This window comes from Ammospiza caudacuta, chromosome 23, assembly GCF_027887145.1.
Source record: "Ammospiza caudacuta isolate bAmmCau1 chromosome 23, bAmmCau1.pri, whole genome shotgun sequence".
Taxonomy (NCBI): Eukaryota; Metazoa; Chordata; class Aves; order Passeriformes; family Passerellidae; genus Ammospiza; species Ammospiza caudacuta.
The window spans coordinates 3422272-3448419 of record NC_080615.1 but is presented as its reverse complement, the minus strand read 5'-3'; the positions used below and the strand labels follow the sequence as shown (position 1 = coordinate 3448419).

General features: G+C 50.9%; 2 protein-coding genes across 2 annotated transcripts; one reads left to right on the top strand and one right to left on the bottom strand.

The window, feature by feature from the left end:
- Positions 1 to 685: 685 nt before the first annotated feature.
- Positions 686 to 16016, bottom strand: CCDC15 (coiled-coil domain containing 15). The gene is made up of 11 exons (XM_058818951.1): positions 15888 to 16016; positions 15621 to 15776; positions 13367 to 13516; positions 12405 to 12566; positions 11335 to 11421; positions 8042 to 8203; positions 6834 to 6944; positions 3789 to 3892; positions 1784 to 1954; positions 1568 to 1716; positions 686 to 944 (listed from the first exon to the last, which is right to left on the bottom strand). Exons 1-11 carry the CDS (start codon positions 16014 to 16016, stop codon positions 838 to 840), a joined length of 1488 nt encoding a protein of 495 aa, XP_058674934.1. The 3' UTR covers positions 686 to 837.
- A 1667-nt stretch (positions 16017 to 17683) lies between these two features.
- HEPACAM (hepatic and glial cell adhesion molecule) lies at positions 17684 to 25855 on the top strand. The gene is made up of 7 exons (XM_058819145.1): positions 17684 to 17802; positions 21200 to 21541; positions 22672 to 22953; positions 23060 to 23153; positions 23589 to 23662; positions 23776 to 23846; positions 23947 to 25855. The coding sequence occupies exons 1-7, from the start codon at positions 17718 to 17720 to the stop codon at positions 24232 to 24234; spliced, it is 1236 nt and encodes a 411-aa protein (XP_058675128.1). The 5' UTR covers positions 17684 to 17717; the 3' UTR covers positions 24235 to 25855.
- Positions 25856 to 26148: the final 293 nt, after the last annotated feature.

Below are 26148 nucleotides of genomic sequence, written 5' to 3'. Positions count from 1 at the left end.
CGGGCTGTTCTGGGAAAACCCATCTTGCTCCAGTCACTCCTGCAAAGGCCTGAAAATTTTTTTACTAGAAAAATGCTCCTTCCTTTCAGGAGCAAAGTAGAGGCTATGGGAGCATGGGTCAGGTACAAAGCTGTGTGGGTGTTTCTGGAAGAGAGATCCTCACACAGAAAAGAAAGAGGGAACTGTGGGAATCTACAAAATTAGAGAGTTTTGGGAAAGCTGCAAAAGGCAAGCTCCAGAGACAGCAGAACTGTGATTAGAGCTAAGCAGCAGCTATGAGATAGGTCAGCAGAAAAATTATTTAAACTGTAGAAAAGCAAAGACAAATAGAACAAATAGAACAATAGTCAGTGTATTAACGCTTGTCTAGAATAACTCTAGAAGGCTCTGGAAGGTGATCCAAGTGGCAGGGGCTGGCAGAAGCCCTAAGAAAAGGGAAAGAAGGGAGCAGGGAAAGGTCAGAAATCCTCCCCTCAGAGATATTGAACCCTGTCACCTCATTTCCCCTCCTTTCACACTTCAAATGAGACAAACAATCCTTGAAAGTAGTTTATTCCACAATAACGATTAGTCGATAAGGATGTGCAGTCAATAGTCAGCTACTGGAATGCAAGTGTGGGCCATAAACCAACCCCACAGAGCAATTGCTTCCTTCACCTCGACCATCGCCCCGGCCGCTGCACCCCCGGGGCACAGTGGGAGAGGCACAGCACAGCCTGCGAGGGCAAAGGTGACGCCGTCCTGGCAGCTGGCGTGGAGGGCAGGCAGGACACGGCGCAGACACAGACACAGACACAGCCCCACTCCCTGCTCAGCCCAGCCCCACGGAGCTCTGGGTCACAGAGGCCTCCCCGAGCGGGCACAGAGAGCAGCCAGGTCCTGCAGAGAGCGCGTGGCTGCAGGGCCACAGGAGGAGATCACCGAGTGCAGCACCTGGCTGTAGGCTGAGCACAACGGGGACACAAACAATATCAGGGCATGAGAGTTGCATTGAAACTGGGCTTGGCTCTAGCCTTTCACCAGAGCTGAGAGATTGGGGTATAAGGTAAATCAACATGCCTGTACACTCTGCACACTCCTGAACATCAATCAAAAATTATTTTATGGACCCAAATGTCTCTATTTTCCCTGCCAGGTAATTCCCAGTTGTCCAATCAGGTATTTTCCCAAGCTGTGCAAGGTCAGAGCACTCCATCACCTAAGGAAGGCCATTTCCAGACCTTTGTGCATCCTCCTGGCAGAAAATTCAGCACTTAAGGCAGAGGGCTCTGTGTCCCTAATGAGGTGCTTTGCAGCATTTTCCTCATGGCTGTGTCCATAGTGTGGCTGTGTCACAGCTGTGTCATTTAACACATTGCAGGGGCTGGTGCCTTGCTCAGGATGCCACTACACTCCCTCAGGGACAGAGGTTGGGTCAAGCAGCACAGCCCCTGACTTGCCCTCTCTAGAGCATATTTGGAGGAGCATCTCTACACAGCAGCCCAGGAGCATGGAAACACCTATCCTGGTTTGATTTCTCCCTGTATAATCAGGCCCAAGTGTCTCCTCTGAAAGCAGGAGCTCCTACCTTTGTGATTTTTGTAGAAGACGCAGTTATTGGCACAGGTATCCGGGTGGGAATCCCAGAAATCAGACCCACAGGAACACAGTGGGGGCAAATCAATGTTACAGAGTTTGACTTTCTCCCTCATCTGGGCTCTCAGAGCTTCAACATACCTGCAAGGGATCAAACATTACCTCTGGCAGTGACACCTGGCTCTGCACGTGCAGGTACTGCCTGTACCTCACGTGCTCCTTATCCCGCTGCTGTCTGTCCCTCACTCTCCTCTCCTCCAGCTGCAGCTGGGCCAGGGCTGCCCAGGTTCCCTGTCCTGGGGAGGGCTCTCTCTGCTCAGCCACATCTCTCATCCTCTGCTCCTCTGCCCGCCGCTGATTCTCCTTCTGCCTCTTAATCCTGCAGGAACACACACAGCTCAGAGAGGGAGCTTCCCATCCCAGCCTCCATTCCTGGTGTGAGGTCAGGCCACAGCAATCTGGGTGATGCTGCTGCTTCCAAAGGCAAAAGTAACTCTGCAATAATTACAGCATTAAATATAAACAAACATATTGGCTTTAAACATAGAATGGTCAAAAAAGCTTCCCGAGCCTCCATTCTTCCCCTCATATGGCAACACCAGCCTGTGAATGCTCTCCTGCCTTTAAACTCTTCCTGCCCACCTGTTTTCTCACCATCCTGAATTTCCTCTTTCCAGCTCCCTCCTGCAGCACATCCACACATGCTCCTGCCACACACAGTTCCCCAAAGCTGCACTTCTGTCCTTAAACAAAGCTGGGCTCTTTAATAGCCCCAGAAAGGACCAACACCTTGGCTTCCCAGCTTCCCCACTTCCCATTGTTTCTAATTATGAGGCAGCTTGGATCCTTCTGTAAGCACCTTCCAGGACAGGGAAGTGTGACAGGGCTGGGTACAGCAGAGACATTCCAAAACAGGCTTTAAAATGTACTTTTAACCAAGTTTTCCTCCAAAACAGGCTTTAAAATGTACTTTTAACCAAGTTTCCCTCTATTTCCTCAGTCTCCCTTGCACCTACATGGCCCTCCAGCTCTTTAGTGGGACCTGGGTTGTGTAATTTCCACCAAACACAAGACACATTCCCCTGACAAGCAGCAATTGCAAAGCACAAAGGCTTTACACCGAAGTGTCTGACATTTTATTCCCAAATGCAGCAATGTGTCCCAGGCCACTCCTTGCCAGGGGGCATTAAAACCAAAATCAAGGCTGGGAAGAAGTCAGGACAAGACATTTCACACCCCCTTCATGTAGGGGGTCAAATCTTTACATCCAGAAACAAAGTGCTTAAGTTGACCTTCTCTGGTTGAGTTATAAAATTGGAAATGTTTTTTAAATGAAATGTAGAACCTTAAGTACAGCACAAAAATCCACTCTAGGCCAAGGCCAGCTCAGGGCTTTACACCGTGTAATTACAAACCCAGCTCCCCTCTGCACACACTTCAAGGGAAAAAATCATAATAAAAAGGTATTGCCCTAACTAGAAATCCCTGGGGCCCTGCCAGCATTCACAGGGTGGGACAAGCTCTCCCAAGCTCCCAAGTGCCACTGGAATGTCAGGATGTGGCTCAGGGAGCACTGCTTTAGACTGGCAGTTTTTCCCAAAAAATGCCCATGAAATCCTGCCCTGTGGTGCCTGTCCCAGTCCCCCAAAGCCTGATCACAGAAGAGCCAGGACGGTCAGATTTAGGACAGCTCATTCAAAGGAAAGCCAGGGAAAAAAAACAAAAATTACAGGATCTTTCCTATTATGCTGTGAATTTGCAAAGCTTCTCCTTAGTGAACTCCTTCACAGGAAAAGCTGGGAAACTCCACCACAATCGATACTTTAACACTGATACCAAGTGTTCAACTCTGGAACAAATGCCTGTAAAATATTTTATTACACTGTATAAGTTTTTATGGCTGCGAGGGGGAAGGGTCTGATATTAAAAATGCCAGGGATGGTCACAGCTTAGCACAACGACATAACCTCACCCCAAAGTTTCTAAACACAGGTTTAGGTTCCGAGAGTCATGATTTGGGGAGTTGGCACTTTTCCCAGCCCCATGATTTGGCTCCAAGCTGCTCAGGGACTTTAAAACTAGATAGAGAAGTGCTAAAGGCCTCAACATGGCCTGAGGGTGTGTGAATCCCACCCAGACAAACTCACAAGACTTTTCCAACCCTCTGAAGGACCCTGAGGGAGGAGGTGACCCCAGCCCATGCACAGACTCACTGGGCCACTCTGTGCTGCCTGTCCTGCTGCCGCTGGCGCTGCCGCACCCGCTCCCGCTCCAGGGCCATGCAGAGGCGCCGGCACCGCAGGAACTCGCTCTGCCGCTGTGGAGAACAACAGAAAGATGTTTAGGAATAAATATCCAGGGATATCAGTGCTCAGCTTGACTGCTGGAAGATGGAACCTTTCCCCAAAAGACCCTCAATGTCTCTGAGTGCACATGACCCAGCACTGGGAAGCTGCAGAGATGGCAGCATGGTAGGAAAGATCAAGTGAGCTCTGTACCAGCATCCCTCCACTTTATGATCATGGTGTGTATTTTTGATCCACTTTACCCCTTTAGGATCATGGTTTGTATTTTTGATCCACTTTACCCCTTTATGATCATGGTTTGTATTTTTGACCCACTTTATCCCTTTATGATCATGGTTTGTATTTTTGACCCACTTTATCCCTTTATGATCATGGTTTGTATTTTTGATCTACTTTATCCCTTTATGATCATGGTTTGTATTTTTGACCCACTTTATCCCTTTATGATCATGGTTTGTATTTTTGACCCACTTTATCCCTTTATGATCATGGCTTTTATTTTTGATCCACTTTATCCCTTTACGATCATGGTTTGTATTTTTGATCCATGTTATCCTTTTATGATCATGGCTTGTATTTTTGTTTGGTTTTTGGGGGGGGTTAGTTCTGGGGTTAATTCTGTGTCTGTTTGGGGGTGGTTGTGGAGTGCTGATGATAGTTGGTTTTTAGTTTTGAGACTAGAAAATATAGAGGAAGGTTAATTGAAAGTGTATTGATGACAAATGATTTGGATAATCATCGGACACTGCCTATGGATGGCAGCTCTACCACCTGGCAAACTCCTAAATTCTCACTTTGCTGAGGGGAAAAGAGCCAATTCCAACTTCAGCCTGCTTCAATTTGGATCCACCTGGACACTGGTGCTCCCCTGCAGTGGAACCCTGCATCTCCTCCAAAAGACAAAAGCATGACACCAAGCTGGGTTCTCTACAGGCAGGAGAATTGCCTGGGATAAATACCCAGTAATATCAGTGCTCAGCTTGACTGCTGGAAGATGGAACCTTTCCCCAAAAGACCCTCAATGTCTCTGAGTGCACATGACCCAGCACTGGGAAGCTGCAGAGATGGCACCAAGGTAGGAAAGACCAAGTGAGCTCGAAGCATTGGAGAGCTCTGTACCAGCATCCCTCCACTTTATGATCATGGTGTGTATTTTTGACCCACTTTATCCCTTTATGATCATGGTTTGTATTTTTGATCCACTTTATCCCTTTATGATCATGGTTTGTATTTTTGACCCACTTTATCCCTTTATGATCATGGCTTTTATTTTTGATCCACTTTATCCCTTTACGATCATGGTTTGTATTTTTGATCTATGTTATCCTTTTATGATCATGGTTTGTATTTTTGTTTGGTTTTTGGCGGGGAAGGGTTAGTTCTGGGGTTAATTCTATGCCTGTTTGGGGGTGGTTGTGGAGTGCTGACGATAGTTGGTTATTGGTTTTGAGACTAGAAAATATAGAGGAAGGTTAACTAAAAGTGTATTGATGACAAATGATTCGGATAATCATTGGACACTGCCTATGGATGGCAGCTCTGCCACCTGGCAAACTCCTAAACTCTCGCTTTGCTGAGGGGAAAAGAGCCAATTCCAACTTCAGCCTGCTTCAATATGGAGCCATGTGGACACTGGTGCTCCCCTGCAGTGGAATCCTGTATCTGCTCCAAAAGATGAAAGTGTGACACTAAGCTGGATTCTCTATGTGCAGGAGAACCACCAAGGTGGCAAAACCATTGCTAAGACAAATCCTGGGGCCCTGCAGGGAAAACTCCCATGTGGATACTGAGGGTTTAGTGTCTGGGCTTTGGGTGATCCCACTTTGGGTGATGCAGCAAGGGCAGGGAAACCTCCTGGCTAAAGCTCCCATCAAAAGCCCTCCCTGCTGAGGGGTACAGAGATAGTTTGAGCTCCATGACTCCCAAAAGTTTAATGCACAGATTTTTCTTCATGAATGCCAAAACCTTTGGGCTGAGTTTGTCCACCTCATTCAGTGGAGAGAGCCCAGCACAGCTGGAGATAAAGGAGGAGGAGAAGAGATCACCCGGCTGCCAGTGAAGAAAACCGGATGGAAAAACCCCAGGCAGAGGAGAGTGCAGCAAAACCAGTTATCTTGGATGGATCAGAGCCAAGGAGATTAAAAGCAAGAGGAAAGGGAACAGCAGGGTTAGGAGGAGCAGCCTGAGAAGCCCCAGCTGTTGTCGCACTGGTGAGAAACCACAACCATATTTGGGATCAGTTGGTTTGAAAACACTTGTAAGAAACAAAAACCCTGCAAATTGTTCCTAATTTTACACTGCAAACTGCAAGAAAAGTGACAAAAGGAGTGAGAAATGTTCCTCTTCATAGCAGGAGGAAGCAGGAAAATAAAAGTCACTGGCTTTAGGCATCCAAGAGAAACATCATCATTCTCTATCACTGAGATTAGCATGAGCCAAACTGTCCAAACTGTCCAGGACACAGGCTGTAAATCCTCACTGTGAAATCATCCACTTGGCCTGCAGAGGCTGAGCTTGAGGCTATTCCCAAAAGCAAAGAAACCTGTATATTTCAGCCTTGTATTTAAACAAGATAAAGTTAGCTTTGTTCTTTCTTTTTTTTTTTTTTTTTTTAAGCATTTTTGGCAGCTTCTTGAGCTCCTTGCAACTGCAGCAAGCACCCCCTGGTTTTACCAGGCAGAATGAAAGGAGCCTGTTTCTCCTTCAAATTTCTGGTGTTATTGAGACCCCAGATTTTGTAGGAGTAGTAGGTAACAGTTCCACTTAGAACAGATTTTAAAAAATAACCTGGTAGCTTTGCCTAAGACTTGAAACCAAAAGCTGACAAACTAAACCCAGTAGGGGTTTCATACATCAAAGTTCCTCTGAGGTTTCTCATTAGAGCCAGCAGCATTCTTAACACCCAATCTCTTCCAAACAAAACCACAAGGGGCTTGGCTCCCCTGGACAGACCTGCTTCCTGGTTTCCTCTTGCTCCACACCAGCCCAGAGTCTGAGGGGAGGTTGGCATTCACTGTGTGGCCTCCCAGGAGGGCTCGAGTCCTTCACTGTCCCACCACAGACCTGAGAGATAATGGAGGGGAGCAGCATCAACATCACCACAGCTCTTTGTCATCTTCCCCCAGCAAAATGCTCTTACTGGAGACAGGGCCTCTGTGTGATCCCTCCAGACCTCAATGACCCACCTTGGAATGGGCTTTATCTGGGGTCCAGGTTGGCCATGAACAGGAGAGATGTGCCACATCTCAATATAGGAGTCTGAGCACCAAAGCTTTGTCAAAACATCTCTAAAGAAATCCTTGGAGGAGGGTTTTGGTTTACTTTAAATATGGATGCACATCTCCCAATCCCAAACTTGTATCATGAATTACTTGAAGTGTGACAAAAACCCTCAATGTAAGGGGAATTCCACAGCCAACATTTCCCAAAACCTCAGTGTAAACCTCAGCACAAACTTCTGCTGTGTCCCTATCTGCCCTGCCAGCATTTCTGCTCCAAGCTGCACTAATCCCCAGCCAAGGCTGGGCACACACTGCCACAGCCACAAAGCCTTTGCCAACCACCCCAGGCAATCAGGATGAACCATTTCCACCCCCCAGATGCTCAGAAACAGCTGCCTGAAAACAAAAGAGGAAGGATAAATACATCAAGCCCTCCTCAACCCCTCCTAGGGCAGGGCCTGCCACCCCCAGGCACCGGGATAGCCACCCCCATCTCCTTCACCTGATACAAAGCTTTGGGGGGAGGGGTTTTTGGGTTTTTTTTGGGGTTTTTTTTCGGTTTTTGGGGTTTTTTTCCTCCTCTTTTCAAGGTTTCCGACTGATTTGATCTCTTTTGATCTCTTCCACCCTCAGGACTTTTAGCATAAGGTCTGAGCATGGCTCTGGGTAAGATGTGACAGCACGCCCTGGTTTCAGCTTTCACCTGGGCAGCTGCCAAGTGGCATCACAAGCAGACAGGAATCCAAGGCCATGAAAGCAGGGAATGGCAGTGCCGACCTCACTGAGCTCCAGTTCTGCTCCCAAACCTGCTTTGAGGATGTGGGCTGAGGAGTAAGGCAGGCCTGAGGGAGCAAATGCTCCTCCAAGAGCAGCCTCTTCCAGACACCAAAATAAATTTATGATCCAAACCACTCAAGACCAACTTTGCACGAGTCTTACTTTTTTAAACTCAATTTTGATGTAGAAGCCATCATCCTGCCCAGTGCCATGTGCAGCTGTGCCCGGCTCCAGCAGCTCAGCAGGCAGATCGTGGTGTCCTGCCAGCAGCAGCTCCTCACTCTCCTCCATGGGCACTGCAGCTGCTGGGCAAGGGTCTGGATCCTGGAGAAGGGAGGACATGGGTGTAAACATGGAGTTGAAATCTGGCTGTTTGGTGCCAAGGGAAAGCTGAACACCCTTGGAGCAGCTTTAGCACACAGGAGGAGGCTGTGTGTGCTGTCACTTGGATGGGATCTGGCAGCACCATGTGCTCAGCAGCACCATGGGCCACCAGAGCTGGGCAACAGGAATGCAGCAGGGTGACTGTGACTGTGCCCTCCCCAACAGCAGAAGCAGTGGGGTGAAGAGAAGGAAAGGCAGAAACCTCTCCAGGCACAATTTCACAGTGGCAAGGAGCTGGAATCTCAGAGACACTGAGTACAGAGCACACTCCTTCAGATGGGAAGTGGGCAGGCTCCCCAGTGGCAATCCACAATATTTTGAGAGGCAGCAGATTGTTTCCTACAAAATAAAGAACTAAAATGCCAGAAGCAAGCTTGAAGCCAGGATAATTTTTTTCCCCATGCTTTCTTTTTTTCCTTCAGCGTGGTGGGAAGGGAAGCACAGGACTGCTGAGAGAGGGAAAGGATGGATTAGCAGGAGAACAGGTGATGCCAAGAATTCCTTGATATGGCTCTGCTGCTGTTTGGGAAGGACAGAGAATAGCCTGGAATTATTTGATAGGGACAATAGGAATTACTCCATCAACCCCATTATGACAGAATAGCTACTTTGGTAAGGATAAGGGAATAGAGGGAAAGGTTATCACTCTGGGTGTTTCTCTGGAGCACTGAAGGCAGAAAGACATGACACTGTGGAAAAACAACACCAGCTTGGTGCAATGAGACACTGGGAAAAAGAATTTGGGTGCTGCCATGCTGGGGAGCTACAGCTGTCCATCAAAGCCTGGAGGCAAAGACTCAGTAACAGGATGAACTGGAACACTGGACAGGTCATTTCCAGGCAATTACCATTCTGGTATCTGCTTGGGAAAGAGGCAATTAACTCCTTGGGTGCTTTTAACCTGAATAGAAATCTTGGGGGGGAGAGAAGGAGCAGCAATCTTAGGAACATGGATTATTATCACAGGGAATGCAATACTTTACAGGGAGAAAGGAAAAAGATGAAGAAAATTGCAGAAAACAGAACTGAGGGGAAAAAAAACCATTTCAGCCAGACTTGCTTTGAGTTAGCAGCAGCAGGGAGAAAACTGCTGGGATTATTATTGGGAAGAAAAAGTCAGGTTATTCCTAAAGATGAGGTTTTTAAGGAGGATGGACCTCCCCTGGGCCAGAACGGCAGCTAAGGTGCAAAAAGCTCCCTGAAATCTATGGAGGTCCAGATTATCAAAGGGCACAAGGAGTGTCTTTCTTTATTTAAAGGGGAGGAAAAGGAAACACCAAATAAAAGATTTTAGCCTCAAGAGTTTAACTCTGACTTTTGAAAAAAACAAGAGGAAATCACCTTGCAAACTATCTGTAAACCACAAGAAAACAAGATAAGCAGCAACCAGCATAAATTTGTCAGGAGTCAGGCCAGGATAAACTGCATGTCTCCTACAATAGAAGGAAGAAGCCTCAGGCAAAGAGCAGCAGAAGACTCTGGGGTTCCTGGCCTAATTCAACACTGGGGTAAAGCAAAACCTGTTAGATGGAAGTCTGATATGGGATGCACAAAACTGATTAAAAACATGGCCCAGATTTGGTCTCAGGAGTTCACTGCACAGAAATAGGGTAAGAATGAGGTGGGCTCTGCTCTTTGATTTCATTATCAGCCTGGATGAAGGAAGAAAGAAGCATCTTGATTAAGCTACTGACCCCACTTGCCTTGTATTGGGTGAAAACCCTTGGGATAAAACCAAAGAAATGGGCTGGAATACAAAGCACAAAGGAATCCAGGGAGCACAAAAGCAGAGGCAGCACTACCAAGGGGGTCAGGTCCATGGCTGTGTCTGTGGCAGCCTTTTCCCCTGAAGGGAAGATGCTGCACTCCTGCCAGGCTGGGAACATGCCAAACCTTCATACAGGGAGAGATTTAGATTAATAAGGGAGCTTTTTCTCCTCATATATCATGGAGTAATAAAACAGAGCAATGCAATAAATCAATATATTCCTCCCAGAATAGATCAGGGAAGCTGTTAAACTTCCTTATGTAGATTAACTGTAGGTGCAGTGAGGCTGGGATGGGAGGATGGTCCCAAACCCCTCCCAGTGTTTCTCACTGCTGTGGATGACTTGCCCAGGACTCCCACGGATCTCCTGTAACCATCTGGCTCACCTGGGCAGTGGCTTTGTTGTTTATGTGAGCTCATAAATCAACCTATCTCACTGAATGCATTAGTAGCTCAGACAAGAAGGATGTTTGCTGTTGGAAACAGGTAACAAGGTTTTTGAGACCATAATTATTGTGTTTTTCTGAGTCCTATTTGCAGAGCTGACAGACTTAATCAGAAATCCAAGAGTACAAAGAAGAGGCAGAGCAGCCCTTCTATAAAAGGACAGTTTCTAGATAATCAGCAAAGATCTGCTTCACCTTTGGTGAACCTGAAAAAGAGAAGAGAATGAAGATTTACAGGATGGGCAGGAAACTGGCTCCAGAGGCAATCAGTCAAAACATCAGACTGGGTTGCTCCTGGTGTTCTCCAAAGTACATCAGTTCAATAAAGGTCTTGGCATAGAGACAGGGAAAATAGCTACAACACAAAAGGGGTCTTGAGAACTGAAGGAGCAAAAGCAGGATGAAATTCAGCAGAATAAAAGGTGGGACTGACCTCTTTCCATGCAGTGCTTTCAGGAAAGCAGCTGCATGCCAACAATCCTCTACCAGAAGCCAGCCCCAGGTGAGGAAAAAGCCTCCAGATCTTTGCCACCCACACAAAACAAGCAATTCGTGCAATGGAAAGAGGTGCTGAGGTTTGAAGAATAAAGGCACCTGAAGGGAAGGCTGGTCATCACATTCCTCCCAGACACCCAGATCACAATCTCAACCTTTAAAAGTCTACTTTGCATTCTTGAGTTCATCTCAGAGATGTTTTGACACACTTTATCCTGCTGCCTTCTCTGAAATGGGTTAGCCACAAGGAAAGCACAGTTTATTTCATTCCTGCTGGACAAACTTCCTGATTTATGTTTTGAATTTGCTAATTAGAGCCAAACCTTCAGCAGTGTGCAAGGTGATTTCTCTGCCCTGCTCACCTGCTGCCTCCAGGCTCCGTGGGACACGTGGGACAGGATCCTGCGGGACGCCAGCCTGCGCCGCACCTGCTGCACAGCCCTGCTGAGCTGGGCCCAGAGAGAGGCAAAGAAAACACAAGTTCAGCTGCAAGGAGACATCTCCCAGCCAGTCTGCTCCAGCCAAGGAGCTCCATCAAGGCAGCACACCCAACACACAATCAGGGTCTTTCAGAGCTGCCCCAAGGTACTGATATTGTGATCCAGGCAACTCAGCTGCTCCCAAAACATGTTGCTGAGATGCCAGATCCTAAATTTTCTTGCTTGGTATCCTGCCAGAAGTGATTTTCCACCCCAAGGTACTTCAAGTGGAATGCATCCCATAGTGCTTCAGCAGAAAACACAAGTTCAGCTGCAAGGAGACATCTCCCAGCCAGTCTGCTCCAGCCAAGGAGCTCCATCAAGGCAGCACGACCCAATACACAATCAGAGCTTGCCCGAAATTCTGATCCAGGCAACTCATGTGCTCCCAAAACATGTCGCTGAGATGCCAGATCCCAAATTTTCTTGCTTGGTATCCTGCCAGAAGTGATTTTGCACCCCAAGGTACTTCAACTGGAATGCATCCCATGGTGCTTCAGCTGGAGTAACTCCAGCTCCTAGGCGAGCACACAGGCTTTCTAAACCACCAAACGCACCATAAACATCACTATTAAAAAAAAAAAAAAAAGCTTAAACAGTCCTGAAGGCAGGTTTTCCCAGATTTCGGGCTGCACGAGACAAGCTGCAATGAGGTGGCACCACCTAGTGCCACCTCTGCGCCAGGACAGGGCTGGGAAAGCGCCGACCGTGCCTGCCAGCAGCCAGGGCAGCTCAGGCACAGCGTCTGGGATGAGACACCCAGCTGGATGCTCTGAGGAGCACCACAGCGTTCAGGGTGACAGTGTGAGCTGACGTTTCATTCAACAGCTAAACCCAAATAGCAGGGATGTGCTGTGGAATTAAAAAAGAAACCATGGCTCGTTCCCCATTTCAAACCCCGAGGATCCAAAACGTTGAATGAGTGATGGAAGCACAGGAGGGGCAGGGCTCACCTCAGCAGCTTGCTGCTGGAATGGCTCCCCGTGCTCCTCTTCTGGCTGGGCTGGGTCACAGCCACTGGGTGCACAGATGATGGCAGCAGGGAGGCTCTGGAACAGGCACGTGTTTTTCCAGGGGGTTGAATACTGCACAGCAGCACTGTTCTCTCTCTCCACCTGCCAGGAAAAAGCCACAGGGATCTCCAACCATGACCCAGCAAGAAGTCAACTGTGGTGACATTTCACCACCCTTGGGAGGGAGGTTTTGGCTCTCCATGCTGGGAATACAAAGAAGCATCAGGCTCTTTGGGGCTGAGGGTATTTGAGGGCTTCCCGCTTGGGGCTGGCAGAGTTACATGAGGACATCCCCAGCCAGCCATGGAAACAGCCCAAACACCCCAAGGGTGGCCAAAGCTGGTGACATGTCAGTGCATTCTCTTTTCTGCCACAGTCAGATCCTGGCAAGCCTCCCCAGCACTTGTTTGAGAATAGAAAGAATTAAATATATTCAGAGGATAATCCAAAACAAGCCCATGGGGGGAAAGGGAATGTGGAGACACAGGGAAAGTGTTGTTTGGAAATTACTTGGCTGCTCTGGAAAAGGGATCGGAAAAGAAACAGCAGAAAAATGCTTTGCTTCAAAGGCAGCCAGGACACATCCACATCATTCCCAACTCCTGCATGGCTGTTTTGTAACTCCAGGCAATTCCACAGAGAGCTTCAGAACTCTGCTCTGCGGCTGCCTGAGGGAGCCAGTAACCTTTCCCTGGGGAGGCTTCAAAGCATCTCCAGCACCAACCAAAGTGTGACACTGACCCAGCCTGGACACTGTTTGCCACCACAGGGTCTGAAACCTCAGATTTTCTCATTTTTTCTCATTAACACCTTGACTTAAGATGTTGACTTAAGCTCCAGTGTTTGGGTTTTTCCCAGTTTATGCTGTTAGGAGGAGTTTCTCCTGCCAGAGCCTCACTTACAGCTTCGTAGGCCTTCTGCAGCTCCAGCGTGCGGCGCAGCCTGGCCTGCCGGTTCACGCGCTGCCTCACCTCGCCCTGGAACCTCCTCAGGCTGGCTGCCTTCTGCTGCTGCTGCTCCTTCAGCTCCTCCTCCACCCTGGATGCTGAGGCCTGGGTGATGTAGAAGCAGATTTCAGCAGGGTTTTGTTAAACTGTAGCACCAGAGCCGCTGTGTCCCTGGATTCCCTTTTCCCCACCCAGAGTGACCAGGCAGACAAGCAGCGCCCAGAGCAAACTTCAGGTTTTGTTTCAACATATGCGAAGTAACAGCTTGGACAAAATCTACTGGGTTATTATGGGCTGGATTCAGTCTGACTAGAGACACAGAGCAGGCACAACTCTGCCTTTGCCTCTCTGCATCACACAGGGAAGGAAAGAAAAAGGAGACCCTGAGAGCAGCTCCAGCTCCTATTAAAGGATGCTCAAATATCCAAAGCCGGGATCCACAGGAACGGGCCAGCCCCTCATCCTGGTGATGTTCTGCAAGGCTGGAAGCAAATCAGGGGAGCAGTTCACAGAGCACAGCACTGCTTCAGAATGTCTGTACCATCTGAAGTGAAAGATTAAGAGCAATGACCTGAAAAACCCAAAAATCCCATTTTGTTTTCTTGGCAATTCTGCCAAGCAACACCACCATGGCTTAAATTAAAAGAGCACTGCTCTGCTGGCTGCCAACACAGCAAGAGAAAGCAGAAACTGAAGGGATGGAGGAAAGAGGTGAGGCCCAAGATGAACTTGGAACAGTTCATCAAGGTCAGCACAGCCCAACAAAATTCCAAGACAGGGAGAAATCCACCCTGTTAGGGATGAAACCAAGAGTGCTCCAGGGAACAGCCCAGTGCCAGCTCACCCACTGCCCACCTCAGCAGCAACTCTGATGCATGAGGCATTACTATGGGCTAATTAAGTGTATTAAATAAGCTCAGATAACCCTGGGCAGCTTCATTCACCTCACATGGGGAGCCCCAGGAGCATCCAGGCCCCCTGAAGCTGTCAGGAAAAGATCAGCTCCCCGAGAAGTTCCACAGTGCCAAGATGGAAGTCCTGTGGAATATGGAGATGATTGATTTCCATAAATTATCTCAGCCTTTCAGGATTTAAATTACAATATAGAAATAAATCATCTCAGAAGGGCAGGAGCTTCTATAATGTTCAGACATTAATTACAGGGGACTGAACTCATCATCCAATATTTGATGCACTTTTAGTCCTCTTTAGAACAACCCTCAAAACAGAAATCCCTGAGATAAGCATCCATGAAAATTTCCTTATGTGTTTCTAACAGGGTACAGTAGAGACTGGCTCCACACCCTGAAACACTCAGCTTAATTTTTTTTTTTTTTTTTAATCAGCAACATAGAATAAAATCTTGACTCCCTGACATCCTTAAGGGATGAGTGGGAAAGCAAGAAGCAGCACTGGCTGGGTTCCCCACCTGACTGATGTTTAAAATTGATGCATTTCTCCTCAAAGAACAGTTTATTGGAGGGGGATCAACCCAGAGAGATGTTGAGGTGAGACAAAGTAGAAATTCTCCAGAGCAGAGATCCATTTTGATTTAAGTGAAATGTACATCTTTGAGTTAAGTCTGTAGTTTCAAAACATAGCTATTTAGCCTGACTGCAAAAAAGCCTAAGCTCAGAGAAACTGCTTCAGTGAAAGACAGAGATAAAGAGAAAAAAGACCAAAAGTGATAAAGAGACTGCTGTGAGAGCAGGTCAACCTGACCTAAGAATTCTTTCTGATAAAGAAGAACTAGCAGCAAATGTCACACAAAATTTATTAAAATGACTAAGTAAGAATCTATTATGAAATTGTATGCGTATGTATTTGAGAAGAAAATAAAAAGAGACCTGAAGTCCCCAAAAGTACGCATGTCTTTTAAAGAGAGTAACCTCCACATACATCCAGCACTGTAATAAACATACCTGTAATAAATACAATGTAATAAACATGCCGGCTTGACAACTTTCACAAAGCTGCAGAGTTTTGTTTATCTCTGCAAAATAGAGGGCTTGTGCAAAGGGGAGGCCAAACTACACCGACACCACGGCAGCTTCTGACCCCGCTAAATCATATTAAAACAAATTATTATTTTTAGAAGCCATGTTCCTGGCTGTCCCCAGGCTGTGACAAAGACCCCCTTTGGCTCTGGCCCCGCTGGGGGTGTTAGGGGCACAGTGAAGGGCTCGAGCCCCGCAGACGATGCACTCACAAAGGCCGGGCTCTGCTGCCCGGGCGCGCTCTCCACCCAGGCGCCCACGGCCGCCACGCTCTGGTTCCTCTCGGCCAGCGCCCGCCACCGGCACCGCGGGGGCTGCCCCGGCCCCTTCGAGGGCAGCACCATCCCCGCACCGCCGCGGGCCCGGCCCTGGGGACGGGAGCAGAGCTCAGGGTGTGTTCCGGGCACTCCAACCCGCACCCGCCCCATCCCCTGCACCCCAACCCGCACCTGCCCCATCCCCTGCACCCCAACCCGCACCTGCCCCATCCCCTGCACCCCAACCCGCACCCGCCCCATCCCCTGCACCCCAACCCGCACCTGCCCCAGCTCCCGCAGCCTCTCCCCGCGCTGCCCTCCCGCAGCTCTGAGCGGGGACCCCCAGCCCATGGCGGCTGACAGCCCCTCTGCCCCATCACTGCACCCCTTCCCTTCTATCCCCACTGCCACCTCCTTTACCCCACCTCCAGCTCCCCCTTTCCCCGAGGTTCGCGCTCCGATCTCCCGGTACCCGAACTCCACCGCCCTCCATCCCGGCCAGCCCCTCCTCACCCCCTGTGTACCCTCACCCGTCCCTGGGCGCTGCCCCACGGGCCCATCCTCCCGTATCCCCCAAACGCCTCCCCAGACTGTGCACCTTCATTCCCGGTAATCCCCCTCGCCAAGCCCCGAGCTCCCCGCAGCCCCTCAGACCGCACCAACCGCCACTTCCGCCGCCAGCGCAGCTTTGAATCCTGGCGCCACTTCCGCCGCACGGCCACGCCCCGGCCACGCCTCAGAGCGTCCCGGTAACGCTCCCGTCGCATCCTGGTCACGCCCCCAGACGTCTAGGCCACGCCCCGATGTAGCCTCGGTCACGCCCCGATCTCGCCCCGGTCACGCCCCCGGGAGCCCCGGTCACGCCCTCAGGCCTCCCGGCCACGCCCATCCTCGCTCCGCCTCGCCTCAAGCCCCGCCCCCCCGCCATAGCCAATCGCAGGCCGCCCCCAGCCCCAGCCCCTCACGGTTCTGAGGTCACCGGTTCGAGTCCCGCCTCCGCTGGAATAGGGGCGGAGGAACCGTGTCTGCCTCAGGGCATCCCTGAAACTGCCCCCTGAGCATCCTTGGAACACCCCATACACAGCATCCCTGTACGAGTCGCCCCCAAATATCCTTACAGCATCCCTGACTCCCTCCGAGTATCCCCTTATAACATCACACAGCATCCCCCCAAAGCACCTCCCCAAAAGGTGACCCCAAAGCATCTGCCTCCCTTAATGTTTCCCCAAAACTACCTCAAAGCCTCTTTCTGTAGCATCCCCCAACCCCCCTGCACCATCTCCCCATAACCCGTCTCCCTCAGAGCATCTCCCTCCCTCTGGGACAGGATGCTCGGAGGCATCGACCCCTTTTGGGGGCCAGAAGACCCCCGGGGGGTGGGCGGTGTCTCACTGGGGTGATGAGCCTGGCAGGGCTCGGGCAGGGGGTGGGAAGTGGCTCTGGGCATCCTGCCTCACATCCCGCTGCCCTATTCAGCGGTGCCCGGGGAACTGGCGCTAATTGGCATGGAGTTGGAATGAAGCCTGGATGCCACCGGGCTTCGCTTTAGAGCCTGAGAAGAGGGGAAAGGGAAAAAAAAAAAAAAAAAAAAAAAAAAGCGGGGTAGTTTTTTGGGGTGGGGGTTCAGCTTTGCAAAACACCCTTCCTAAAGAAAACCCCAGTTTAGCTGAATGGGATGTTCAGAGCCCAAAATCCCTTTGGATTGTCCGCGGAGGGGATGGCAAACCTCAGCTGGGCTCGATGGGGTGATGCCTCCCCACCCCAAGTGTAGAAAACATGGAAATGGGGGTCTGTAAGCGGGGGAAAAAAATATTGCAAATCTGAGTGGTTTTTCCTCAAATAAATGTCAGCTCGAGGCCTCCGAGGAGGCGAAAGCCACCAGGACACAGGGCTCTATTGAGAAAGGAAAGAACAAAAAAAAAAAAAAAAAAAAGAAAAAAAAAAAAAAGGAAAAAAAAAATAAATTAGCCGGGCGAAGCGCCAAGCCGGGAGCTCCGAGGGACGTGCCCGGAGTGGGGAAGCGGAGCGATTCGGGGGGCGAGCCTGCCCGAAATGTGGGGAGCGCCGGCTGCCCCGCGGGGCCACCCCGCTCCCCCCGGGCTGCTGCCGCTGACCTGGCTGCTGGCGCTGCACGCAGGTACGCAGATTTCCCTGTTTTCCCACTATTTTCCCGTTTTTTCCATGGTTTTGGGGATGTCCAGATGATGGAGGGAGCGGGCCGGGGGGGTGGTGAGGGTGGTGATGCCCTAGGGGGGGGGTTGAGGGAGGGTTGTTGCGCTGCCGAGCGTACCCTCTGCTTGGGAGCTGGGAAAAAAGGGGGGAAATTGGAATGAAAATGGGGAAAACGCTTTTCTGGAGCCAAGCAGGTCCTGATGTCGGGGAGGATTTGGCGCTGCCCCCATCCTGAGCTTCTCCCCAGGTTTTTTCCTTCCCCGAACCCCATTTTTTCCTAATTTTTTAGCATCTCCAAATATTTTCTCTTACCCATTCTTCAGCTGTCCTTAAAAAGTCATTTTTCACCCCATTTCTAGGCTTGCCCATCCCACTGCCACCCTCTGTTTTCTCCATCATTTTCTCCCTAAATTTTTCTCTAAATTCTCACTTTTTTGAATTCAATGAGCCCCAAACCACCCCATCCCAGGTCTGGCAACACAGAAAATCACCTTCAACAATTTTGTTCTGTTTTACCAAAGTTTGCACCCAAAAGCAGCTCTGGGGAGGCCCCATTTCCCTTCAGATGTGGAGGATGGATGAAAAACAAAACCAACTGGGTTTTTGCTGGCTTTGATTTAGACCCTAAAAACAGCCAGGGCTGCAGTGAGGACACCCCAAAAAATAGTGCAGGGAACAAAAGAAAAAGGGATTTGTGCCACAAAATAGTGTGAAAATGAGGATTTTTGGTGGGCTTTTTCAACAAATCGGTTAAAAAGGGCTGCGAGATCTCCATCCCTAAGCCAAAGATGCTGTAGGAAAACTGAACATTTCCTGATTTATTAATGAACTCCCCAATTTTGGTTTTTTATCCAGAGTGCAGAAAAAGCTAGGAACAGGGTTAAAAAAGGGGAAGAAACAGTTAAAGAGCAGCGCACGGGGAGGGGGCAGGGATGCATGGAAGGCCACATCCCCATCCCATGCCTTGGCCTTCCCTGTGGGGCGAGGGCTCCCCAAATCTGGCGAGCCAGGGCCTGTTTGTGGCGCTGCCGGGGAGGACGGACGGACGGACGCTGCATACCAATAGGTCCCATGACTTTTCGGGCTTGTTTAAGGCCTTTCTTGCTCCTGCTTCTCCCAGCCCAGCTGGTTTTCCCACTCTGCCCTCCTCTTCAATATGGGGTTTGTTCGCTGTGGGTGGCGGCGTCCGTATGGGGGGCTCACGGATGGCACCTCTGGGATGTCAGGACGGGGATGCTGAAGGTATTTTGGGGAGGGAGAACGTTTTGGAGAGTGGCCTCCCTCAGAAAATCATGTTTTTACACTTTCTCCCTGCCTTTTTTGGCTCGAAACCAGCGATGAGGAGCAATGCACGTGCATCTCGTGATGCAGTTTTCCGTCTGAGGGGGCTTTGTCTGGACAGGAGCATCCAATGGGGATGGGGGTGTGATACAAAATCCTTCCCCCTCACCATTTTTGGAGGAATTAAGGTATCTTTGCAAAGCATTGCACTGATCAGAGCACTGGCATCTCTCACTTGCAGGCAATTTTTGCAGGGCAACGATAAAGCTTTGCCAAGGGCTGCCTCGACCTGCCTCCCACCCCTGCATTTTTGCAAGTGATGTGTGCATTTTTGCAAAGGGTTGCATCGACCTGGCTGCAGGAGCACTCCCCTGCATTTTTGGGGGTGACAGATGAATTTCTGCAAAGGGCTGCATAGGCCCAGCTGCAGAAGAGCTCCTGCCCAAGCCCTGCACATTTTGGGGGCACCACATGCATTTTTGCAAAACCCAGCAACAGGAGGTGTGCCATCCACTCCTTCTCCTTGCATTTTGGGGTGATGCATGCATTTTTGCAAAGTGTTGGTAATATTTGCCTGGCTGCAGGAGCACTGCCATCCCCAATGCAGCTTTGAGGGGTGATAATGCATCTTCACAGGGGGTTGCATTGACCCACTGTGACCGTGTTCACAGGGGTCTGAGGATGAGGGAAGAGATGAGGATCTGACTCCATGTTTCAGAAGGCTGATTTATTATTTTATGATATATATTATATTAAAATTATACTAAAAGAATAGAAGAAAGGATTTCATCAGAAGGCTGGCTAAGAATAGAATAGGAAAGAATGATAACAAAGGTTTGTGGCTCAGACTTTATGTCTGAGCCAGCTGACTGTGATTGGTCATTAATTAGAAACAACCAACATGGCCCAATCACAGATGCACCTGTTGCATTCCACAGCAGCAGATAACCATTGTTTACATTTTGTTCCTGAGCCCTCTCAGCTTCTCAAGAGGAAAAATCCTAAGGAAAGGATTTTTCATAAAAGATGTCTGTGACAACCCACCTCCCATGCCCAAAGCAATTTTAGGGTTGATTCCTTGATTTTTCTCGTGTTGCACTGATCTGAGTGCAGGAGGACTCCCACCCCTCATGCACATTTGGGGTCACACGTGCATCTTTGCAAATGTTACGGAACCAAGCTGGGCACCTTGGGAGTGCTCAGCACAGCCCCAGCTTTGTGTTTCCCTGTTTCCTCCATGCTGGGCACCTCGCTGTCTCCCCCCACACCCCAAGGTCTGCTGGCAAGGATGAACACCACCCCTTGTGCACTTTTGGGGTCACACGTGCATCTTTGCAAAGCTTATGGAACCAAGCTGGGCACCTTGGGGGTGCTCACTTGGCGTTTCCCTGTTTCCTCCATGCTGGGCTACCCACTGTCTCTCTCCACACCCCAAGGTCTGCTGGCAAGGATGAACATCACCCCTCACGCACTTTTAGGGTCACACGTGCATCTTTGCAAAGGTTACAAAACCAAGCTGGGCACATTGGGAGTGCTCACTTGGTGTTTCCCTCTTTCCTCCATGCTGGGCATCCCCTGTCTCTCCCCACACCCCAAGGTCTGCTGGCAAGGATGAACATCACCAGCACTTTTGGGGTCACACGTGCATCTTTGCAAATGTTATGGAACCAAGCTGGGCACCTTGGGGGTGCTCAGCACAGCCCCAGCTTTGTGTTTCCCTGTTTCCTCCATGCTGGGCACCTCGCTGTCTCCCCTCACACCCCAAGGTCTGCTGGCAAGGATGAACACCACCCCTCGTGCACTTTTGGGGTCACACATGCATCTTTGCAAAGCTTACCAAACCAAGCTGGGCACTTTGGGGGTGCTCACTTGGCGCTTCCCTCTTTCCTCCATGCTGGGCACCCCCTGTCTCCCCCCATACCCCAAGGTCTGCTGGCAAGGATGATCACCAGCATTTTTGGGGTCACACGTGCATCTTTGCAAAGTTCATGGAACCAAGCTGGGCACCTTGGGGGTGCTCACTTGGCGTTTCCCTGTTTCCTCCATGCTGGGCACCCCGCTCTTTCCCCCCACACCCCAAGGTCTGCTGGCAGGGGTGAACATCACCAGCCCCACGCCGCTGGTGCGGGGCACGGCGGGCAAGGCGGCGCTGCTGTCGGTGCGCTACGCCAGCGCCAGCGCCGACAAGCCCGTGGTCAAGTGGCAGCTGAAGAGGGACAAACCCGTCACCGTGGTCCAGTCCATCGGCACCGAGATCATCGGCAACCTGCGGCCCGACTACCGCGACCGCATCCGCGTGCTGGAGAACGGCTCGCTGCTCATCAGCCCCCTGCAGCTGGCCGACGAGGGCGCCTACGAGGTGGAGGTGTCCATCACCGACGACACCTTCACCGGCGAGAAGACCATCAACCTCACGGTGGACAGTAAGGGCAAGGAGGACAGCCGGGGTGTGACTGTGTTTGCAGGGGTCTGAGGATGGGGGAAGAGAGGAGGACCAGACTCCACATCTCAAAAGGCTTGATTTATTATATATATATATAGGTATTTTATATATACATATACATATACATATATACGTATATATGTATATACATATATACATATATACATATATACATATATACATATATACATATATACATATATACATATATACATATATACATATATATATATATATATATAATATTGATATGTATTATATTTAAACTGTACTCAAAGAATAGAAGAAAGGATTTCATCAGAAGGCTAGCTAAGAATAGAAAAAGAAGGAATGATAACAAAAGCTTGTGTCTGAGGATGAGGGAAGAGATGAGGATCTGACTCCACATCTCAGAAGACTTGATTTACTATATATATATTGATATTATATTGATATATATATATTATATTTTTATATATTATATTAAAACTATACTAAAAGAATAGGAGAAAGGATTTCATCAGACGGCTAGCCAAGAATAGAAAAAGAAGGAATAAATAACAAAGGCTTGTATCTGAGGATGAGGAAGAGACAAGGATCTGACTCCATGTTTCAGAAGACTTGATTTATTATATATATGGATATTATCTTGATATATATATTAAAACTATACTAAAAGAATAGAAGAAAGGATTTCATCAGAAGGCTAGCTAAGAATAGAAAAAGAAGGAATGATAACAAAAGCTTGTGTCTCAGAGTCTGAGCCAGCTGACTGTGATTGGCCATTAATTAGAAACAACCACACAAGACCAATCACAGATCCACCTGTTGCATTCCACAGCAGCAGATAATCATTGTTTACATTTTGTTCCTGAGGCTTCTCAGCTTCTCAGGAGGAAAAATCCCAAGGAAAGGATTTTTCAGAAAATATCATGCTACACAGCGGAAATTGGGTTATCCATGGGATGTGTTCCCTGAGCACACATTGGGAGGGCTTTCTCCAGCTGGGAGATGGTTTTGGGGGTTTCAGCCACCTCAGGTTGGTGGGGTTTTGGTGTCACTCTTCCTGCCCCCTGAGCCCATCCATCCCTTGAAATGTGGCATCACTGTGGTTCCTCTACTTGCCCACAGTTCCCGTCTCAAAGCCACAAGTACTGGTGGCCTCCTCAACGGTGCTGGAGCTCAGTGAGTTCTTCACCCTCAACTGCTCGCACGAGAATGGCACCAAGCCCACCTACACCTGGCTGAAGGACGGGCGGCCGCTGAGCAACGACTCGCGCCTGCTCCTCTCCCCTGACCAGAAGATCCTCACCATCACCCGTGTCCTCATGGCTGACGATGATGTCTACAGTTGCCTGGTGGAGAACCCCATCAGCCATGGCCGCAGTGTCCCCGTGAAGCTCACTGTTTACCGTAAGCCACCCTTCTCCCCTTCCTGCTCCCAGGTTTGGCCACCCCTTGCAGATGCTTTCAGCTAAAATTTTTTGGGGTGTTGTCCCCCCTCACTCCTCTCCTGCAGGCCGGAGCTCTCTCTACATCATCCTGTCCACGGGCGGCATCTTCCTTCTTGTCACGCTGGTGACAGTTTGTGCCTGCTGGAAACCCTCCAAGAAGTACGTGTGGGGATGACATGGGAGATAAAGGGGGTTGTCCCATCCTGTCCCATCCTGTCTTGTCCATCCTGTTTTGTCCCATTTCATCTCTTCCTATCTTGTCCTTACCATCCTATCTCATTTCATCTTGATGCATCCTATCCCATGCCATGCCAAGACATGCCATACCATGCTATGGCATGGCATGCCATGACAGACGTACTGTCCCACCCCACCCCATCCCATCTTATCCCATCCCATCTTATCCCATCCCATCCCATCCCATCCCATCCCATCCCATCCCATCCCATCCCATCCCATCCCATCCCATCCCATCCCATCCCATCCCATCCCATCCCATCCCATCCCATCCCTGCAGTACCTGACCCCCCCTGGACGAGCCACAGGCAGCTCCCCCCGTTCCTCCAGCACGATTCCAGTGCTGCCCCTTTCCAGGGAGAAGCGACAAGCAGAGACACAACCAACCTCTGACTACGCCGAGCAGGACGAGGAGCGCCTGAAGCACGAGGGTGAGTGCAGCCTGGTGTGGCAGTGGTGCGCCAAGGGACACCAATGCTCCGGGCATGGGGGGACACCGATGCTCCTGGCATGGTGAGCAGCACCTTCCCTTCCTTCCGCACAGCCGAGGGCATCCCACGGAGCGGCGAGCACGAGCGCAAGAACCCGGTGGCATTGTACATCCTTAAAGATAAGGTGAGAGCCGGTAGCACCAGTAGCACCAGTAGCACGCTGAAGCGTCCCGGCAGAGGGTGTCGCACGTGCCCCACGTTTTTCTGCCCTTGTTTTTCGGCAGGACTCTCCGGAGGCGGAGGAGGATTCGCTGCCCGAGCCCCGCGGCACGGTGGAGCCCGGCTACAGCAGCTCGCCCGTGCCCGCCGCCGGCCGCTCGCCGGGCCCCGTGGGGCGCTCCGCCCGCCGCTACCATCGCTCGCCGGCCCGCTCGCCCGCCTCGACGCGGACGCACCGCTCCCCGCCGGGCTCCCCGGCGCGGTCCCGCGGCGCCCCGCGGCTGCTGCGGACTGCGGGCGTGCACGTCATCCGCGAGCAGGAGGAGGCCAACGCCGTGGAGATCAGCGCCTGAGCGGCGGACTGTGCGCGCCTTGGTGGCAGCGTGCGAGGGGCAGGGACACCGGCACGGCCGCGCTGCCGCCGCCGAGCGAGCGGGGACACCGGCACGGCCCTGCTCCGCCACTGGGCGTCATTCTGCTCGGCGTAAAGTCACTAATTTCCTATTGATCCCACCCAGAGCTCCCCTCTTCCGTCCCCCGTCTTCCTGGGGCATCGCTTTAATGGCTTTCTCGCCGGGACGAGTGTGCACACGCGTGTGCAGAGAGAACATGCAATCAGCGCACGGAGAGTGTGCCAGGGGTGCATGGAGCGTGCAGAGGGAGCGATGGAGCGCTGCACACGTGCATGGGGCGTGCAGGAGGGCACATGGACTGTGCACACGGGGGCAGGCACCAGGGTGTGCAGCAAGTGTGCACACAGTGTGCGAAGAGGATGCACAGAGCATGCAGGAAAACACGTGGAGCCCATGGAGAGCACACACATGGAGCGTGCAGCTAAGCTGCAGAGTGTGCACAGGGCATGTATGGGGTGTGCAGAGTGTCCCCTGAGCCTGCATGGCCTTTGTGAGCATGCCAGCCCTGCGTGTGTGTTCCAAGCATGCACAGAGTCCATGCAGAGAGCGCCTGTGCAGGGTGTGCAGGGAGCATGGGGAGGGAACCTGCACACAGCATGTGCACAGGACATGCACACAGCACATGGTGAGTGTGCAAAGAGGGTGAGCACAGAGGGTGTGTGCAGTGCTTGCACAAAGCACACACAGGGCGTGCATGGTGTGTGCGGAAAGAGCGTGCACAACACGAGAAGCTGAGTGTGCTCAGAGCATGCACAAGAGTGAATCTGCAGTGCTGGCATAGGGCACGCGTGGAGCCTGCAGTGAGTGTGCAAAGTGTGTGTGCTGTGCTTGCACAGGGTGTGTGTAATGTGTGTGAAGAGAGCGAGCACACAGCAGCTGAGCGTGCTTGGAGCGTGCACACGCACACAGGGAGCACACACACTGCGCACCCAGCGACCCTGCATGCACACGTGTGTGCAAGAGCACAGTGCTTGCCATGGCACAGCCCCCATGCATGGAGCAGGACATGCACTGGCACACAAGAGCAAGAGCACGGTGCCCGCCATGGCACAGTCCCCACGCATGGAGCAGGACATGCACTGGCACACAAGCCACAACACGCACCAGGCGGCCCAAACAGGGGGCTCCCTCCTGCTCCCCAGCTCCCCAGCTGCAATGTCCCCTAAACGTGGGCTGGAAGCCCTGGTCCAAGCATTGCCCCTTTGCCATGGTAGGATTTTCTGTGAAAATCCCCCGGTTTTGGGGCTCATGGCGCTGTCTCTCCCCAAGCCTTCATGGGAAATAGGTTTAGGATGAAAAGCAGAGAGCGGCCGGCCAAGCGAGCCGGGCCCTGGGGCACCCGGGGTGGGTGCCGGGGCACCCCCGAGTGCTCGGGGTGCACTACTAACCAATAAACTAAACGTACTACCCGAACGGTGGCGGCACCCTTGGGTGTCTTTGTGGGACAGGGGTCCCCCAGGGTGGGGGGACACATGAGAAGTGGCTGACAGGTAAGAGCACACAGACCCAATGCACCTGGCTGGCACTGAAACTGGCACTTTAATGCATGGGAGAACTTGGGCTGTTCCTTCTGGTACCTACTGATGGCATCCTCAGCTGAGAGCCCGTTTCTTCTTAATTTGTTTTCCTCTGAACATGGCGAAGGAAAAGGGGAATTTATTCTGACTAATTAAATTCATTAACTGCTGGTGTCCCCCACTCTGCTGTCTCCGGGTGCTGCCGGTGGCCGGGCACTCCCCGTGCCCCAGGATGGCTGAGATGTTTGTGTTCACCGCCACCTTCCCCCCCCCGGCATTTCCCGGCCCCCACATCCGGCTATTGTACCCCCCTATCCGGAGCCGGATCCAGCCCCGG

Bases quoted from the DNA above. Each gene is read 5' to 3' on its own strand.
- HEPACAM (XM_058819145.1), top strand. From the start codon at position 17,718: ATGTGGGGAGCGCCGGCTGCCCCGCGGGGCCACCCCGCTCCCCCCGGG. The intron at 17,803-21,199 runs GTACGCAGATTT...CCACACCCCAAG, and splicing joins GCTGCTGGCGCTGCACGCAG to GTCTGCTGGCAGGGGTGAAC. The intron at 23,847-23,946 runs GTGAGAGCCGGT...GTTTTTCGGCAG, and splicing joins TGTACATCCTTAAAGATAAG to GACTCTCCGGAGGCGGAGGA.
- CCDC15 (XM_058818951.1), bottom strand. From the start codon at position 16,016: ATGGGCTGGGGGTCCCCGCTCAGAGCTGCGGGAGGGCAGCGCGGGGAG. The intron at 1,955-3,788 runs GTGAGTCTGTGC...GTGTTCCTGCAG, and splicing joins AGGCAGCACAGAGTGGCCCA to GATTAAGAGGCAGAAGGAGA. The intron at 1,717-1,783 runs GTACAGGCAGTA...GATCCCTTGCAG, and splicing joins CGGGATAAGGAGCACGTGAG to GTATGTTGAAGCTCTGAGAG.